Source organism: Phallusia mammillata, chromosome 2 (assembly GCF_965637545.1).
Source record: "Phallusia mammillata chromosome 2, kaPhaMamm4.hap1.1, whole genome shotgun sequence".
Taxonomy (NCBI): Eukaryota; Metazoa; Chordata; class Ascidiacea; order Phlebobranchia; family Ascidiidae; genus Phallusia; species Phallusia mammillata.
This window is the reverse complement of record NC_137253.1, coordinates 15,942,091-15,954,713: the sequence shown is the minus strand read 5'-3', so window position 1 is coordinate 15,954,713 and position 12,623 is coordinate 15,942,091. Positions and strand designations below refer to the sequence as shown.

At 40.3% G+C, this 12,623-nt stretch overlaps 1 protein-coding gene and 36 non-coding genes across 39 annotated transcripts; all 37 read left to right on the top strand.

Annotated features, from left to right (window-relative positions):
• Positions 1 to 213: 213 nt before the first annotated feature.
• Positions 214 to 295, top strand: Trnas-aga (transfer RNA serine (anticodon AGA)). Its single transcript has one exon. It is a non-coding gene; the product is annotated as a tRNA-Ser (tRNA).
• A 72-nt stretch (positions 296 to 367) lies between these two features.
• Trnas-aga (transfer RNA serine (anticodon AGA)) lies at positions 368 to 449 on the top strand. Its single transcript has one exon. It is a non-coding gene; the product is annotated as a tRNA-Ser (tRNA).
• Positions 450 to 675: 226 nt separating this feature from the next.
• On the top strand, positions 676 to 757 carry Trnas-aga (transfer RNA serine (anticodon AGA)). Its single transcript has one exon. It is a non-coding gene; the product is annotated as a tRNA-Ser (tRNA).
• Positions 758 to 829: 72 nt separating this feature from the next.
• Positions 830 to 911, top strand: Trnas-aga (transfer RNA serine (anticodon AGA)). Its single transcript has one exon. It is a non-coding gene; the product is annotated as a tRNA-Ser (tRNA).
• A 72-nt stretch (positions 912 to 983) lies between these two features.
• On the top strand, positions 984 to 1,065 carry Trnas-aga (transfer RNA serine (anticodon AGA)). The gene has a single exon. It is a non-coding gene; the product is annotated as a tRNA-Ser (tRNA).
• Positions 1,066 to 1,137: 72 nt separating this feature from the next.
• Trnas-aga (transfer RNA serine (anticodon AGA)) lies at positions 1,138 to 1,219 on the top strand. Its single transcript has one exon. It is a non-coding gene; the product is annotated as a tRNA-Ser (tRNA).
• Positions 1,220 to 1,445: 226 nt separating this feature from the next.
• Trnas-aga (transfer RNA serine (anticodon AGA)) lies at positions 1,446 to 1,527 on the top strand. Its single transcript has one exon. It is a non-coding gene; the product is annotated as a tRNA-Ser (tRNA).
• Positions 1,528 to 1,599: 72 nt separating this feature from the next.
• Trnas-aga (transfer RNA serine (anticodon AGA)) lies at positions 1,600 to 1,681 on the top strand. Its single transcript has one exon. It is a non-coding gene; the product is annotated as a tRNA-Ser (tRNA).
• Positions 1,682 to 1,907: 226 nt separating this feature from the next.
• Trnas-aga (transfer RNA serine (anticodon AGA)) lies at positions 1,908 to 1,989 on the top strand. Its single transcript has one exon. It is a non-coding gene; the product is annotated as a tRNA-Ser (tRNA).
• Positions 1,990 to 2,061: 72 nt separating this feature from the next.
• Trnas-aga (transfer RNA serine (anticodon AGA)) lies at positions 2,062 to 2,143 on the top strand. The gene has a single exon. It is a non-coding gene; the product is annotated as a tRNA-Ser (tRNA).
• A 72-nt stretch (positions 2,144 to 2,215) lies between these two features.
• Trnas-aga (transfer RNA serine (anticodon AGA)) lies at positions 2,216 to 2,297 on the top strand. Its single transcript has one exon. It is a non-coding gene; the product is annotated as a tRNA-Ser (tRNA).
• A 226-nt stretch (positions 2,298 to 2,523) lies between these two features.
• Positions 2,524 to 2,605, top strand: Trnas-aga (transfer RNA serine (anticodon AGA)). Its single transcript has one exon. It is a non-coding gene; the product is annotated as a tRNA-Ser (tRNA).
• A 72-nt stretch (positions 2,606 to 2,677) lies between these two features.
• Trnas-aga (transfer RNA serine (anticodon AGA)) lies at positions 2,678 to 2,759 on the top strand. The gene has a single exon. It is a non-coding gene; the product is annotated as a tRNA-Ser (tRNA).
• Positions 2,760 to 2,985: 226 nt separating this feature from the next.
• Trnas-aga (transfer RNA serine (anticodon AGA)) lies at positions 2,986 to 3,067 on the top strand. The gene has a single exon. It is a non-coding gene; the product is annotated as a tRNA-Ser (tRNA).
• A 380-nt stretch (positions 3,068 to 3,447) lies between these two features.
• On the top strand, positions 3,448 to 3,529 carry Trnas-aga (transfer RNA serine (anticodon AGA)). Its single transcript has one exon. It is a non-coding gene; the product is annotated as a tRNA-Ser (tRNA).
• A 380-nt stretch (positions 3,530 to 3,909) lies between these two features.
• Positions 3,910 to 3,991, top strand: Trnas-aga (transfer RNA serine (anticodon AGA)). The gene has a single exon. It is a non-coding gene; the product is annotated as a tRNA-Ser (tRNA).
• A 72-nt stretch (positions 3,992 to 4,063) lies between these two features.
• Positions 4,064 to 4,145, top strand: Trnas-aga (transfer RNA serine (anticodon AGA)). Its single transcript has one exon. It is a non-coding gene; the product is annotated as a tRNA-Ser (tRNA).
• A 72-nt stretch (positions 4,146 to 4,217) lies between these two features.
• Positions 4,218 to 4,299, top strand: Trnas-aga (transfer RNA serine (anticodon AGA)). Its single transcript has one exon. It is a non-coding gene; the product is annotated as a tRNA-Ser (tRNA).
• Positions 4,300 to 4,679: 380 nt separating this feature from the next.
• Trnas-aga (transfer RNA serine (anticodon AGA)) lies at positions 4,680 to 4,761 on the top strand. The gene has a single exon. It is a non-coding gene; the product is annotated as a tRNA-Ser (tRNA).
• A 72-nt stretch (positions 4,762 to 4,833) lies between these two features.
• Positions 4,834 to 4,915, top strand: Trnas-aga (transfer RNA serine (anticodon AGA)). The gene has a single exon. It is a non-coding gene; the product is annotated as a tRNA-Ser (tRNA).
• Positions 4,916 to 4,987: 72 nt separating this feature from the next.
• On the top strand, positions 4,988 to 5,069 carry Trnas-aga (transfer RNA serine (anticodon AGA)). Its single transcript has one exon. It is a non-coding gene; the product is annotated as a tRNA-Ser (tRNA).
• A 72-nt stretch (positions 5,070 to 5,141) lies between these two features.
• Positions 5,142 to 5,223, top strand: Trnas-aga (transfer RNA serine (anticodon AGA)). The gene has a single exon. It is a non-coding gene; the product is annotated as a tRNA-Ser (tRNA).
• Positions 5,224 to 5,295: 72 nt separating this feature from the next.
• Trnas-aga (transfer RNA serine (anticodon AGA)) lies at positions 5,296 to 5,377 on the top strand. Its single transcript has one exon. It is a non-coding gene; the product is annotated as a tRNA-Ser (tRNA).
• Positions 5,378 to 5,449: 72 nt separating this feature from the next.
• Positions 5,450 to 5,531, top strand: Trnas-aga (transfer RNA serine (anticodon AGA)). Its single transcript has one exon. It is a non-coding gene; the product is annotated as a tRNA-Ser (tRNA).
• A 226-nt stretch (positions 5,532 to 5,757) lies between these two features.
• On the top strand, positions 5,758 to 5,839 carry Trnas-aga (transfer RNA serine (anticodon AGA)). Its single transcript has one exon. It is a non-coding gene; the product is annotated as a tRNA-Ser (tRNA).
• A 294-nt stretch (positions 5,840 to 6,133) lies between these two features.
• Positions 6,134 to 10,375, top strand: LOC145214295 (sterile alpha motif domain-containing protein 3-like). Of its 3 annotated transcripts, XM_080082795.1 has the most exons (9): positions 6,134 to 7,020; positions 7,513 to 7,748; positions 7,816 to 8,062; positions 8,159 to 8,255; positions 8,319 to 8,492; positions 8,734 to 8,934; positions 8,989 to 9,115; positions 9,311 to 9,387; positions 9,534 to 10,375. In XM_080082795.1, exons 2-9 carry the CDS (start codon positions 7,520 to 7,522, stop codon positions 9,786 to 9,788), a joined length of 1,407 nt encoding a protein of 468 aa, XP_079938921.1. In that variant the 5' UTR covers positions 6,134 to 7,020; positions 7,513 to 7,519; the 3' UTR covers positions 9,789 to 10,375. The 3 variants fall into 3 exon arrangements, with proteins under 3 accessions (XP_079938921.1, XP_079938922.1, XP_079938923.1); XM_080082796.1 differs by having other exon boundaries at positions 6,134 to 7,748; positions 8,319 to 8,480; XM_080082797.1 differs by lacking the exon at positions 8,319 to 8,492 and having other exon boundaries at positions 6,134 to 7,748.
• Positions 10,376 to 10,486: 111 nt separating this feature from the next.
• Positions 10,487 to 10,568, top strand: Trnas-aga (transfer RNA serine (anticodon AGA)). Its single transcript has one exon. It is a non-coding gene; the product is annotated as a tRNA-Ser (tRNA).
• Positions 10,569 to 10,794: 226 nt separating this feature from the next.
• Trnas-aga (transfer RNA serine (anticodon AGA)) lies at positions 10,795 to 10,876 on the top strand. Its single transcript has one exon. It is a non-coding gene; the product is annotated as a tRNA-Ser (tRNA).
• A 72-nt stretch (positions 10,877 to 10,948) lies between these two features.
• Positions 10,949 to 11,030, top strand: Trnas-aga (transfer RNA serine (anticodon AGA)). Its single transcript has one exon. It is a non-coding gene; the product is annotated as a tRNA-Ser (tRNA).
• Positions 11,031 to 11,102: 72 nt separating this feature from the next.
• On the top strand, positions 11,103 to 11,184 carry Trnas-aga (transfer RNA serine (anticodon AGA)). Its single transcript has one exon. It is a non-coding gene; the product is annotated as a tRNA-Ser (tRNA).
• Positions 11,185 to 11,256: 72 nt separating this feature from the next.
• Positions 11,257 to 11,338, top strand: Trnas-aga (transfer RNA serine (anticodon AGA)). The gene has a single exon. It is a non-coding gene; the product is annotated as a tRNA-Ser (tRNA).
• A 72-nt stretch (positions 11,339 to 11,410) lies between these two features.
• On the top strand, positions 11,411 to 11,492 carry Trnas-aga (transfer RNA serine (anticodon AGA)). Its single transcript has one exon. It is a non-coding gene; the product is annotated as a tRNA-Ser (tRNA).
• A 380-nt stretch (positions 11,493 to 11,872) lies between these two features.
• Trnas-aga (transfer RNA serine (anticodon AGA)) lies at positions 11,873 to 11,954 on the top strand. Its single transcript has one exon. It is a non-coding gene; the product is annotated as a tRNA-Ser (tRNA).
• A 72-nt stretch (positions 11,955 to 12,026) lies between these two features.
• On the top strand, positions 12,027 to 12,108 carry Trnas-aga (transfer RNA serine (anticodon AGA)). The gene has a single exon. It is a non-coding gene; the product is annotated as a tRNA-Ser (tRNA).
• Positions 12,109 to 12,180: 72 nt separating this feature from the next.
• On the top strand, positions 12,181 to 12,262 carry Trnas-aga (transfer RNA serine (anticodon AGA)). The gene has a single exon. It is a non-coding gene; the product is annotated as a tRNA-Ser (tRNA).
• Positions 12,263 to 12,334: 72 nt separating this feature from the next.
• Positions 12,335 to 12,416, top strand: Trnas-aga (transfer RNA serine (anticodon AGA)). Its single transcript has one exon. It is a non-coding gene; the product is annotated as a tRNA-Ser (tRNA).
• Positions 12,417 to 12,488: 72 nt separating this feature from the next.
• Positions 12,489 to 12,570, top strand: Trnas-aga (transfer RNA serine (anticodon AGA)). The gene has a single exon. It is a non-coding gene; the product is annotated as a tRNA-Ser (tRNA).
• Positions 12,571 to 12,623: the final 53 nt, after the last annotated feature.

Here is a 12,623-nt window from a genome sequence, read left to right as displayed (position 1 = left end):
TAACATTTGTTAAGAATATAATTTTAATTTTATAATTGGGCGAAAGCAACTTCACAACAGTTGTCGTGTCCGAGTGGTTAAGGCGTCAGACTAGAAATCTGTTGGGCTCTGCCCGCGCAGGTTCGAATCCTGCCGACAACGCTTAATTGTTTTGTAACATTTGTTAAGAATATAATTTATATTTCATAATTGGGTGAAAGCGATTTCACAACAGTTGTCGTGGCCGAGTGGTTAAGGCGACAGACTAGAAATCTGTTGGGCTCTGCCCGCGCAGGTTCGAATCCTGCCGACAACGCTTAATTGTTTTGTAACATTTGTTAAGAATATAATTTTAATTTCATAATTGAGTGAAAGCGATTTCACAACAGTTGTCGTGGCCGAGTGGTTAAGGCGACAGACTAGAAATCTGTTGGGCTCTGCCCGCGCAGGTTCGAATCCTGCCGACAACGCTTAATTGTTTTGTAACATTTGTTAAGAATATAATTTTAATTTCAGAACTGGGCGAAAGCGATTTCACAACAGTTGTCGTGGCCGAGTGGTTAAGGCGACAGACTAGAAATCTGTTGGGCTCTGCCCGCGCAGGTTAGAATCCTGCCGACAACGCTTAAATGTTTTGCAAAATTTGTTGACAATATAATTTTAATTTCATAATTGAGTGAAAGCGATTTCACAACAGTTGTCGTGGCCGAGTGGTTAAGGCGACAGACTAGAAATCTGTTGGGCTCTGCCCGCGCAGGTTCGAATCCTGCCGACAACGCTTAACTGTTTTGTAACATTTGCTAAGAATATAATTTATATTTCATAATTGGGTGAAAGCGATTTCACAACAGTTGTCGTGGCCGAGTGGTTAAGGCGACAGACTAGAAATCTGTTGGGCTCTGCCCGCGCAGGTTCGAATCCTGCCGACAACGCTTAAATGTTTTGCAAAATTTGTTGACAATATAATTTTAATTTCAAAACTGGGCGAAAGCAACTTCACAACAGTTGTCGTGGCCGAGTGGTTAAGGCGACAGACTAGAAATCTGTTGGGCTCTGCCCGCGCAGGTTCGAATCCTGCCGACAACGCTTAAATGTTTTGTAACATTTGTTAAGAATATAATTTTAATTTCATAATTGGGGGAAAGCAACTTCACAACAGTTGTCGTGGCCGAGTGGTTAAGGCGACAGACTAGAAATCTGTTGGGCTCTGCCCGCGCAGGTTCGAATCCTGCCGACAACGCTTAATTGTTTTGTAACATTTGTTAAGAATATAATTTTAATTTCATAATTGGGCGAAAGCAACTTCACAACAGTTGTCGTGGCCGAGTGGTTAAGGCGTCAGACTAGAAATCTGTTGGGCTCTGCCCGCGCAGGTTCGAATTCTGCCGACAACGCTTAATTGTTTTGTAACATTTGTTAAGAATATAATTTATATTTCATAATTGGGTGAAAGCGATTTCACAACAGTTGTCGTGGCCGAGTGGTTAAGGCGACAGACTAGAAATCTGTTGGGCTCTGCCCGCGCAGGTTCGAATCCTGCCGACAACGCTTAAATGTTTTGCAAAATTTGTTGACAATATAATTTTAATTTCAAAACTGGGCGAAAGCAACTTCACAACAGTTGTCGTGGCCGAGTGGTTAAGGCGACAGACTAGAAATCTGTTGGGCTCTGCCCGCGCAGGTTCGAATCCTGCCGACAACGCTTAAATGTTTTGCAAAATTTGTTGACAATATAATTTTAATTTCAGAACTGGGCGAAATCGATTTTACAACAGTTGTCGTGGCCGTGTGGTTAAGGCGACAGACTAGAAATCTGTTGGGCTCTGCCCGCGCAAGTTCGAATCCTGCCGACAACGCTTAAATGTTTTGCAAAATTTGTTGACAATATAACTTTAATTTCAGAACTGGGCGAAAGCGATTTCACAACAGTTGTCGTGGCCGAGTGGTTAAGGCGACAGACTAGAAATCTGTTGGGCTCTGCCCGCGCAGGTTCGAATCCTGCCGACAACGCTTAATTGTTTTGCAAAAAATGTTGACAATATAATTTATATTTCATAATTGGGTGAAAGCGATTTTACAACAGTTGTCGTGGCCGAGTGGTTAAGGCGACAGACTAGAAATCTGTTGGGCTCTGCCCGCGCAGGTTCGAATCCTGCCGACAACGGTTAAATGTTTTGCAAAATTTGTTGACAATATAATTTTATTTTCAGAACTGGGCGAAAGCGATTTCACAACAGTTGTCGTGGCCGAGTGGTTAAGGCGACAGACTAGAAATCTGTTGGGCTCTGCCCGCGCAGGTTCGAATCCTGCCGACAACGCTTAATTGTTTTGTAACATTTGTTAAGAATATAATTTTAATTTCATAATTGGGCGAAAGCAACTTCACAACAGTTGTCGTGGCCGAGTGGTTAAGGCGACAGACTAGAAATCTGTTGGGCTCTGCCCGCGCAGGTTCGAATCCTGACGACAACGCTTAATTGTTTTGTAACATTTGTTAAGAATATAATTTATATTTCATAATTGGGTGAAAGCGATTTCACAACAGTTGTCGTGGCCGAGTGGTTAAGGCGACAGACTAGAAATCTGTTGGGCTCTGCCCGCGCAGGTTCGAATCCTGCCGACAACGCTTAATTGTTTTGTAATATTTGTTAAGAATATAATTTTAATTTCATAATTGAGTGAAAGCGATTTCACAACAGTTGTCGTGGCCGAGTGGTTAAGGCGACAGACTAGAAATCTGTTGGGCTCTGCCCGCGCAGGTTCGAATCCTGCCGACAACGCTTAATTGTTTTGTAACATTTGTTAAGAATATAATTTTAATTTCAGAACTGGGCGAAAGCAACTTCACAACAGTTGTCGTGGCCGAGTGGTTAAGGCGACAGACTAGAAATCTGTTGGGCTCTGCCCGCGCAGGTTAGAATCCTGCCGACAACGCTTAAATGTTTTGCAAAATTTGTTGACAATATAATTTTAATTTCATAATTGAGTGAAAGCGATTTCACAACAGTTGTCGTGGCCGAGTGGTTAAGGCGACAGACTAGAAATCTGTTGGGCTCTGCCCGCGCAGGTTCGAATCCTGCCGACAACGCTTAACTGTTTTGTAACATTTGCTAAGAATATAATTTATATTTCATAATTGGGTGAAAGCGATTTCACAACAGTTGTCGTGGCCGAGTGGTTAAGGCGACAGACTAGAAATCTGTTGGGCCCTGCCCGCGCAGGTTCGAATCCTGCCGACAACGCTTAAATGTTTTGCAAAATTTGTTGACAATATAATTTTAATTTCAAAACTGGGCGAAAGCAACTTCACAACAGTTGTCGTGGCCGAGTGGTTAAGGCGACAGACTAGAAATCTGTTGGGCTCTGCCCGCGCAGGTTCGAATCCTGCCAACAACGCTTAAATGTTTTGTAACATTTGTTAAGAATATAATTTTAATTTCATAATTGGGGGAAAGCAACTTCACAACAGTTGTCGTGGCCGAGTGGTTAAGGCGACAGACTAGAAATCTGTTGGGCTCTGCCCGCGCAGGTTCGAATCCTGCCGACAACGCTTAAATGTTTTGCAAAATTTGTTGACAATATAATTTTAATTTCAAAACTGGGCGAAAGCAACTTCACAACAGTTGTCGTGGCCGAGTGGTTAAGGCGACAGACTAGAAATCTGTTGGGCTCTGCCCGCGCAGGTTCGAATCCGGCCGACAACGCTTAAATGTTTTGCAAAATTTGTTGACAATATAATTTTAATTTCATAATTGGGTGAAAGCGATTTTACAACAGTTGTCGTGGCCGAGTGGTTAAGGCGACAGACTAGAAATCTGTTGGGCTCTGCCCGCGCAAGTTCGAATCCTGCCGACAACGCTTAAATGTTTTGCAAAATTTGTTGACAATATAACTTTAATTTCAGAACTGGGCGAAAGCGATTTCACAACAGTTGTCGTGGCCGAGTGGTTAAGGCGACAGACTAGAAATCTGTTGGGCTCTGCCCGCGCAGGTTCGAATCCTGCCGACAACGCTTAATTGTTTTGCAAAATTTGTTGACAATATAATTTATATTTCATAATTGGGTGAAAGCGATTTTACAACAGTTGTCGTGGCCGAGTGGTTAAGGCGACAGACTAGAAATCTGTTGGGCTCTGCCCGCGCAGGTTCGAATCCTGCCGACAACGCTTAAATGTTTTGCAAAATTTGTTGACAATATAATTTTAATTTCAGAACTGGGCGAAAGCGATTTCACAACAGTTGTCGTGGCCGAGTGGTTAAGGCGACAGACTAGAAATCTGTTGGGCTCTGCCCGCGCAGGTTCGAATCCTGCCGACAACGCTTAATTGTTTTGTAACATTTGTTAAGAATATAATTTTAATTTCATAATTGGGCGAAAGCAACTTCACAACAGTTGTCGTGGCCGAGTGGTTAAGGCGACAGACTAGAAATCTGTTGGGCTCTGCCCGCGCAGGTTCGAATCCTGTCGACAACGCTTAATTGTTTTGTAACATTTGTTAAGAATATAATTTTAATTTCATAATTGGGCGAAAGCAACTTCACAACAGTTGTCGTGGCCGAGTGGTTAAGGCGACAGACTAGAAATCTGTTGGGCTCTGCCCGCGCAAGTTCGAATCCTGCCGACAACGCTTAATTGTTTTGTAACATTTGTTAAGAATATAATTTATATTTCATAATTGGGTGAAAGCGATTTCACAACAGTTGTCGTGGCCGAGTGGTTAAGGCGACAGACTAGAAATCTGTTGGGCTCTGCCCGCGCAGGTTCGAATCCTGCCGACAACTCTTAAATGTTTTGTAACATTTGTTGACAATATAATTTTAATTTCATAATTGGGTAAAAGCGATTTCACAACAGTTGTCGTGGCCGAGTGGTTAAGGCGACAGACTAGAAATCTGTTGGGCTCTGCCCGCGCAGGTTCGAATCCTGCCGACAACGCTTAAATGTTTTGCAAAATTTGTTGACAATATAATTTTAATTTCATAATTGGGTGAAAGCGATTTTACAACAGTTGTCGTGGCCGAGTGGTTAAGGCGACAGACTAGAAATCTGTTGGGCTCTGCCCGCGCAGGTTCGAATCCTGCCGACAACGCTTAAATGTTTTGCAAAATTTGTTGACAATATAATTTTAATTTCAGAACTGGGCGAAAGCGATTTCACAGCAGTTGTCGTGGCCGAGTGGTTAAGGCGACAGACTAGAAATCTGTTGGGCTCTGCCCGCGCAGGTTCGAATCCTGCCGACAACGCTTAACTGTTTTGTAACATTTGCTAAGAATATAATTTATATTTCATAATTGGGTGAAAGCGATTTCACAACAGTTGTCGTGGCCGAGTGGTTAAGGCGACAGACTAGAAATCTGTTGGGCTCTGCCCGCGCAGGTTCGAATCCTGCCGACAACGCTTAATTGTTTTGTAACATTTGTTAAGAATATAATTTTAATTTCAAAACTGGGCGAAAGCAACTTCACAACAGTTGTCGTGGCCGAGTGGTTAAGGCGACAGACTAGAAATCTGTTGGGCTCTGCCCGCGCAGGTTCGAATCCTGCCGACAACGCTTAAATGTTTTGCAAAATTTGTTGACAATATAATTTTAATTTCAAAACTGGGCGAAAGCAACTTCACAACAGTTGTCGTGGCCGAGTGGTTAAGCCGACAGACTAGAAATCTGTTGGGCTCTGCCCGCGCAGGTTCGAATCCTGCCAACAACGCTTAAATGTTTTGTAAGATTTGTTAAGAATATAATTTTAATTTCATAATTGGGGGAAAGCAACTTCACAACAGTTGTCGTGGCCGAGTGGTAAAGGCGACAGACTAGAAATCTGTTGGGCTCTGCCCGCGCAGGTTCGAATCCTGCCGACAACGCTTAAATGTTTTGTAACATTTGCTAAGAATATATTTGATATTTCATAATTGGGCGAAAGCAACTTCACAACAGTTGTCGTGGCCGAGTGGTTAAGGCGTCAGACTAGAAATCTGTTGGGCTCTGCCCGCGCAGGTTCGAATCCTGCCGACAACGCTTAATTGTTTTGTAACATTTGTTAAGAATATAATTTATATTTCATAATTGGGTGAAAGCGATTTCACAACAGTTGTCGTGGCCGAGTGGTTAAGGCGACAGACTAGAAATCTGTTGGGCTCTGCACTGTAAATCAAAAAGGTGGTTTTACGTCATTTTGACCACCTTTTCGGGTGCATTGTTTGTTTTTCCACCTTTCGCTCTTGAAAAACCACCTTTCCTGACAATTGTTTGCAGAGAAAGGGTGGGTTTTGCCACCTTTTCTGCCCCAAGGGTGGAATGATATTTGCAAGGTGGAATATTCCACCACTACACAACTTTTAGGGTGTATCTGACCACCTTCAGTGTTTTTTTATTATTTCCACCTTTTCTGCAGGCAAATTGTTTGCACCTTTCACAATCGATAATTTTTTTTAAAGCAAGACAAAACTTATCTGGCTGCCCACGTGTCTTTATTCCACAAAGGCAGGTAGTAGGTTAAGTAATAAAATCAACTAGGAAATAAAAGCGGCGTAAAACTAAACAAATTGAAGAAAAGGATAGGGTGCAACACATAGCCCCGAAATACTTTCAGATTATAGGAAAATAATGATTGCATCAGAGCCTATGTAACGATTCAATACATTGACTCTGATTGCATCATCTCAAAAAGATGATACCGTTTTCGCGCGTGACGTTAACGACTTTGCTACGTCAACATCCGGGGCCTTTTTGTCCGTGTTGTTGACCAATCAGAAACCTGTAGAGCCGCGTGGTTACCGCATGTAAAGTGGATGGCCAGACGACGTTCACATTGCCGAGATTTACAGAAGCAGGAATGTGTTTGTTCGTTAGCGCAGGTTTTGGTAATAATTAAAGGTTCAGTTATTAATAAGTAGTAATGCCAAAGAAAGAGTTTTGTTTGTGAGGTTTGTTGCAGCTGTGTATGAAATGTAAAGTAGGTTCGCCTTCGAATTATTTGGTTCAGTTAAGTTTAATATACCTGCCAATGGAACACTACCTGCCACAACACTAAAAAAAACTACAGGTAAACCTTCGTTTAAACTTAAGTGAGTATTTTTTGTATGTGTTTTGCAATCATTAGCACAATGAATGAGTTTAGTTGTCCAATAATTTGGTGTGCTGTCAAAAGAAATATATACTAAAAAAGATTTACTTTTTCACATTCGGATTGATCATGTGCCAGCAGATAGAAAAGAGTTTGTGTGCAAAGATTGTTATGAAATTAGTTCATCATACCATGGTTTTCGTATGCATTTAGCACGAAAACACTCAAGCTTATATTTGCTCAAAATCAAAGAGTTTTGGTTTATTGGTGGCCCATTAATGTTAACAGATCAATTTCATTGGCGTCTACATAGTTTTTCCGTTTGTATGTCTAACATGTGGCATGCAGCTAAAATTGGTACAGAATTGTCTTGCCATCCACTTGCTCTGTATGAATATTGTGGAAAACATTTTATTAGGCTTCCATATTCAATTCCACAGTAACATGTAAAAGTTTGTTATGCCATTTCAGGTTCATCATGTCTACAACTATGTATCATGTAACATACAAGCTTTCTAAAAAAGTTGTAAAGATTAATTTTGAAAGTCCAACATACCATGATCCTATAGAAAAGGCGTTTGGAATTTCATTAAATGACAAGATATTACAATACTATGATGAAAACTTTGGTGACTGGGTGGATCTATCAAATCCAGAAGATATATCTCCTAACATCAAAAAAATTCAAATTATTCCGTCTAAGGGGGGCAAGTACTGTTTTTTGTAGGGCACTATTATCCTACAGTGTATTTGCTATACTTGTGACCTTTGCAGGTGATAACAGTCAAAGCAGTGATTGCTCAACAGTACCGGGTACCAGCGAATCTGAAGATTCATTTTCTTCTGATTACCAGACTGAGAGATTAGTGGAGAAGTGGCCAAAACGATTTGAGCTGCCAGAATTTCCAATTGATGTCAAAACTGCAATCCGTTCATGTGAGGCTGACAATAAACCAATTCACCCACAAATACGAAGAAAAATTGTCAATGTTATATTTTGTAAGATGGCTCAATACACAATGTAAGTTTTTTTTATGTATATAGCAGAGATTGAAACATCTCTTCTGTCATGCAACATATAGTATTTAATCATGTTACAAACATTTTGTATCTGAAGGTACCCAGAAAGACAGAACTACCATGAAGTTTGCAGGCAACTTATTAAAAAGTACCCCATTTTAAGAGACAGATTTTCAACAAACAGTTGCTTTTATGTAAGAACTCGTGCATTTTGTAGATATTTTTTGACAATATGTCTAAAGCTTGCATTTAATTAGAACCTTTGGCAAAATTCACTTGTAAACAAGTTCAAAGACAGCAGGAGATCGCTAGTCAATATGGAAGAGAGAAAGTTAATGCAAATAAAGTATGGACATGCAAAAGTTAACAGACGTCCAGATATGGTGGATGTAGAACAATTAAAAAGAAGAAAAGTTGTGGTTGGTGCAAAGGTTTGAAACTTTAACCTTTTAAATATACAGTTCAGTGCTACTCATTTTTTTCAGTTCAGGTAGCCTTTTAATAACACTGTCCCAGCTGCAGCCATTGAAAGACACTAACTGTGTTATTGTTGAAATATAATATTTTTACTTGTGAGATTATTGCTTATCCATTTATCAACAATGATCTTTAGCATGACTTTGTGTCAATTCAATACAAAATCTGTTTATTTTTTTCTTCAAACATTTGTAGGAATGTGAACAGGAATTGGAAACAGAAGATGAGCAAACAATTGAAAAACACAAACAGTTTTTAAAAAGTCCCACACAGAATGCAGCTCAAATTCAGGATCGTCTTGGGAGAACATTTAGTTACAGACGAAAAGAAGTGTTGAAGGGAATGTCTGTTGAGAACATGTTGTCTGACTTTCCATGTCTAAAGCAAGCTTGCTGGGTAGGCACAAATGTTTCTTACTTTATTTCAGCAAGTCAATGATACTTTATTTAGGTAATTAATGAAGTAAAGTTGATTGAACACATAGATGTTCTTGAAAATATGACGAGCAATGCAATTTACAGGGCCACCAAACTAATTAGATGGAATAAAGTAGATGAGAAACTGAAGGCATATATAGGTTTGTTGTTACAGAGTCTGCTGTATTTTTTATTTGGTCTGTGTGAAAAAAGATTTACTCAAGGGCTAATAAAATATGTGCATTTTCATTTTAGTATGCAGCCTGTCGTAGATTTTAACATTAATTGTCTTCATCAGTAAGCTTACTCATAATTTATTGTTCCCAACTGTTAAAATGATCAAACTTTTTTTGTAGAAAAAAAAGGGTGTGAGATTTTGGCTTTGCCAACTGTGTTCAATGAGGATGTGGGATGCATTTTTTCTTTCAGCAAGGTAAGCAGATATAAAACAATCCACTACTAAGCACAGTGATTTACAGTAAATATACATATTGTGTTAAAAAGGAATAATGTGGTCCTATGGTAGGAATTTACTGAAGTATAATTTAGTCCACCTAATTGCATTTATCTGTTTTTCAGAAACCAAACTACCCTTATCCATTGCTGATACTGAATGAAGAACAGCTGGAAGTGCAGGTTGATGGCTGCACTATTGCAGGTCTTGAAGGAGATATGATAATGGGGATTGCAACAGTTTTGTCCTGTTATTGGGCTTTCAATGTCAGTTTCCCTTCAGCTGGTCGTAAGACATTGTCTTTTTTGGCTGGTTATGTATCAAAACTTTCCAATGTGTCCATACCAATATCAGTGCTACGAGTAATAAATCGTGCATAGCTGCCACACTAAACATCCATGTAATGTTATCAGCTATGTTTGTTACCCTGTATGTGTTATAAGACTCCTTTGGCAATTTTAATTATGTGTGGTAGATTTGGCTGTAATGCAAAGTTGACCCTCACCTTAGAAAGTATAAATAATAATGATTTTAATCTCCCTTTAATGTGCTTCAGTCTACAATATCATTTAGTAATTAAATATTGGACAAAAAATGTTGTTGTATATCATGTATATATATAGTATTTGGTCACAGCGCCTAAGCACAATTTTCAAGTATAAAACTTATGATCCTCACCCAAAACTTGTGTGAAGAAATTTTGTCAATTTTTCTGTGTAAATTTTGCATGTCAATAAACTAGTTGACTGCAAAAAATGTGTGTTCATACTATTCATAGATTTAAATATGGAAACCGAAAGGTGGTATTGCAAAAAACAAAAGGTGGATTTAGGTAATCCACCCCACTGTTGGGTGGATAAAACACACCCAAAGGGGTGGAAGATAAAAGGTGGAAAAGATTTGAATACACCCCAAGGGTAGATATGGTGAACCACCTTATTAGGTGGAGAATACCACCTATTTTATTTACAGTGTGCCCGCGCAGGTTCGAATCCTGCCGACAACGCTTAATTGTTTTGTAACATTTGTTAAGAATATAATTTTAATTTCATAATTGAGTGAAAGCGATTTCACAACAGTTGTCGTGGCCGAGTGGTTAAGGCGACAGACTAGAAATCTGTTGGGCTCTGCCCGCGCAGGTTCGAATCCTGCCGACAACGCTTAATTGTTTTGTAACATTTGTTAAGAATATAATTTTAATTTCAGAACTGGGCGAAAGCGATTTCACAACAGTTGTCGTGGCCGAGTGGTTAAGGCGACAGACTAGAAATCTGTTGGGCTCTGCCCGCGCAGGTTAGAATCCTGCCGACAACGCTTAAATGTTTTGCAAAATTTGTTGACAATATAATTTTAATTTCATAATTGAGTGAAAGCGATTTCACAACAGTTGTCGTGGCCGAGTGGTTAAGGCGACAGACTAGAAATCTGTTGGGCTCTGCCCGCGCAGGTTCGAATCCTGCCGACAACGCTTAACTGTTTTGTAACATTTGCTAAGAATATAATTTATATTTCATAATTGGGTGAAAGCGATTTCACAACAGTTGTCGTGGCCGAGTGGTTAAGGCGACAGACTAGAAATCTGTTGGGCTCTGCCCGCGCAGGTTCGAATCCTGCCGACAACGCTTAAATGTTTTGCAAAATTTGTTGACAATATAATTTTAATTTCAAAACTGGGCGAAAGCAACTTCACAACAGTTGTCGTGGCCGAGTGGTTAAGGCGACAGACTAGAAATCTGTTGGGCTCTGCCCGCGCAGGTTCGAATCCTGCCGACAACGCTTAAATGTTTTGTAACATTTGTTAAGAATATAATTTTAATTTCATAATTGGGGGAAAGCAACTTCACAACAGTTGTCGTGGCCGAGTGGTTAAGGCGACAGACTAGAAATCTGTTGGGCTCTGCCCGCGCAGGTTCGAATCCTGCCGACAACGCTTAATTGTTTTGTAACATTTGTTAAGAATATAATTTATATTTCATAATTGGGTGAAAGCGATTTCACAACAGTTGTCGTGGCCGAGTGGTTAAGGCGACAGACTAGAAATCTGTTGGGCTCTGCCCGCGCAGGTTCGAATCCTGCCGACAACGCTTAAATGTTTTGCAAAATTTGTTGACAATATAATTTTAATTTCAAAACTGGGCGAAAGCAACTTCACAACAGTTGTCGTGGCCGAGTGGTTAAGGCGACAGACTAGAAATCTGTTGGGCTCTGCCCGCGCAGGTTCGAATCCGGCCGACAACGCTTAAATGTTTTGCAAAATTTGTTGACAATATAATTTTAATTTCATAATTGGGTGAAAGCGATTTTACAACAGTTGTCGTGGCCGTGTGGTTAAGGCGACAGACTAGAAATCTGTTGGGCTCTGCCCGCGCAAGTTCGAATCCTGCCGACAACGCTTAAATGTTTTGCAAAATTTGTTGACAATATAACTTTAATTTCAGAACTGGGCGAAAGCGATTTCACAACAGTTGTCGTGGCCGAGTGGTTAAGGCGACAGACTAGAAATCTGTTGGGCTCTGCCCGCGCAGGTTCGAATCCTGCCGACAACGCTTAATTGTTTTGCAAAAAATGTTGACAATATAATTTATATTTCATAATTGGGTGAAAGCGATTTTACAACAGTTGTCGTGGCCGAGTGGTTAAGGCGACAGACTAGAAATCTGTTGGGCTCTGCCCGCGCAGGTTCGAATCCTGCCGACAACGGTTAAATGTTTTGCAAAATTTGTTGACAATATAATTTTAATTTCAGAACTGGGCGAAAGCGATTTCACAACAGTTGTCGTGGCCGAGTGGTTAAGGCGACAGACTAGAAATCTGTTGGGCTCTGCCCGCGCAGGTTCGAATCCTGCCGACAACGCTTAATTGTTTTGTAACATTTGTTGACAATATAATTTTAATTTCATAATTGGGTAAAAGCGATTTCACAACAGTTGTCGTGGCCGAGTGGTTAAGGCGACAGACTAGAAATCTGTTGGGCTCTGCCCGCGCAGGTTCGAATCCTGCCGACAACGCTTAAATGTTTTGCAAAATTTGTTGACAATATAATTTTAATTTCATAATTGGGTGAAAGCGATTTTACAACAGTTGTCGTGGCCGAGTGGTTAAGGCGACAGACTAGAAATCTGTTGGGCTCTGCCCGCGCAGGTTCGAATCCTGCCGACAACGCTTAAATGTTTTGCAAAATTTGTTGACAATATAATTTTAATTTCAGAACTGGG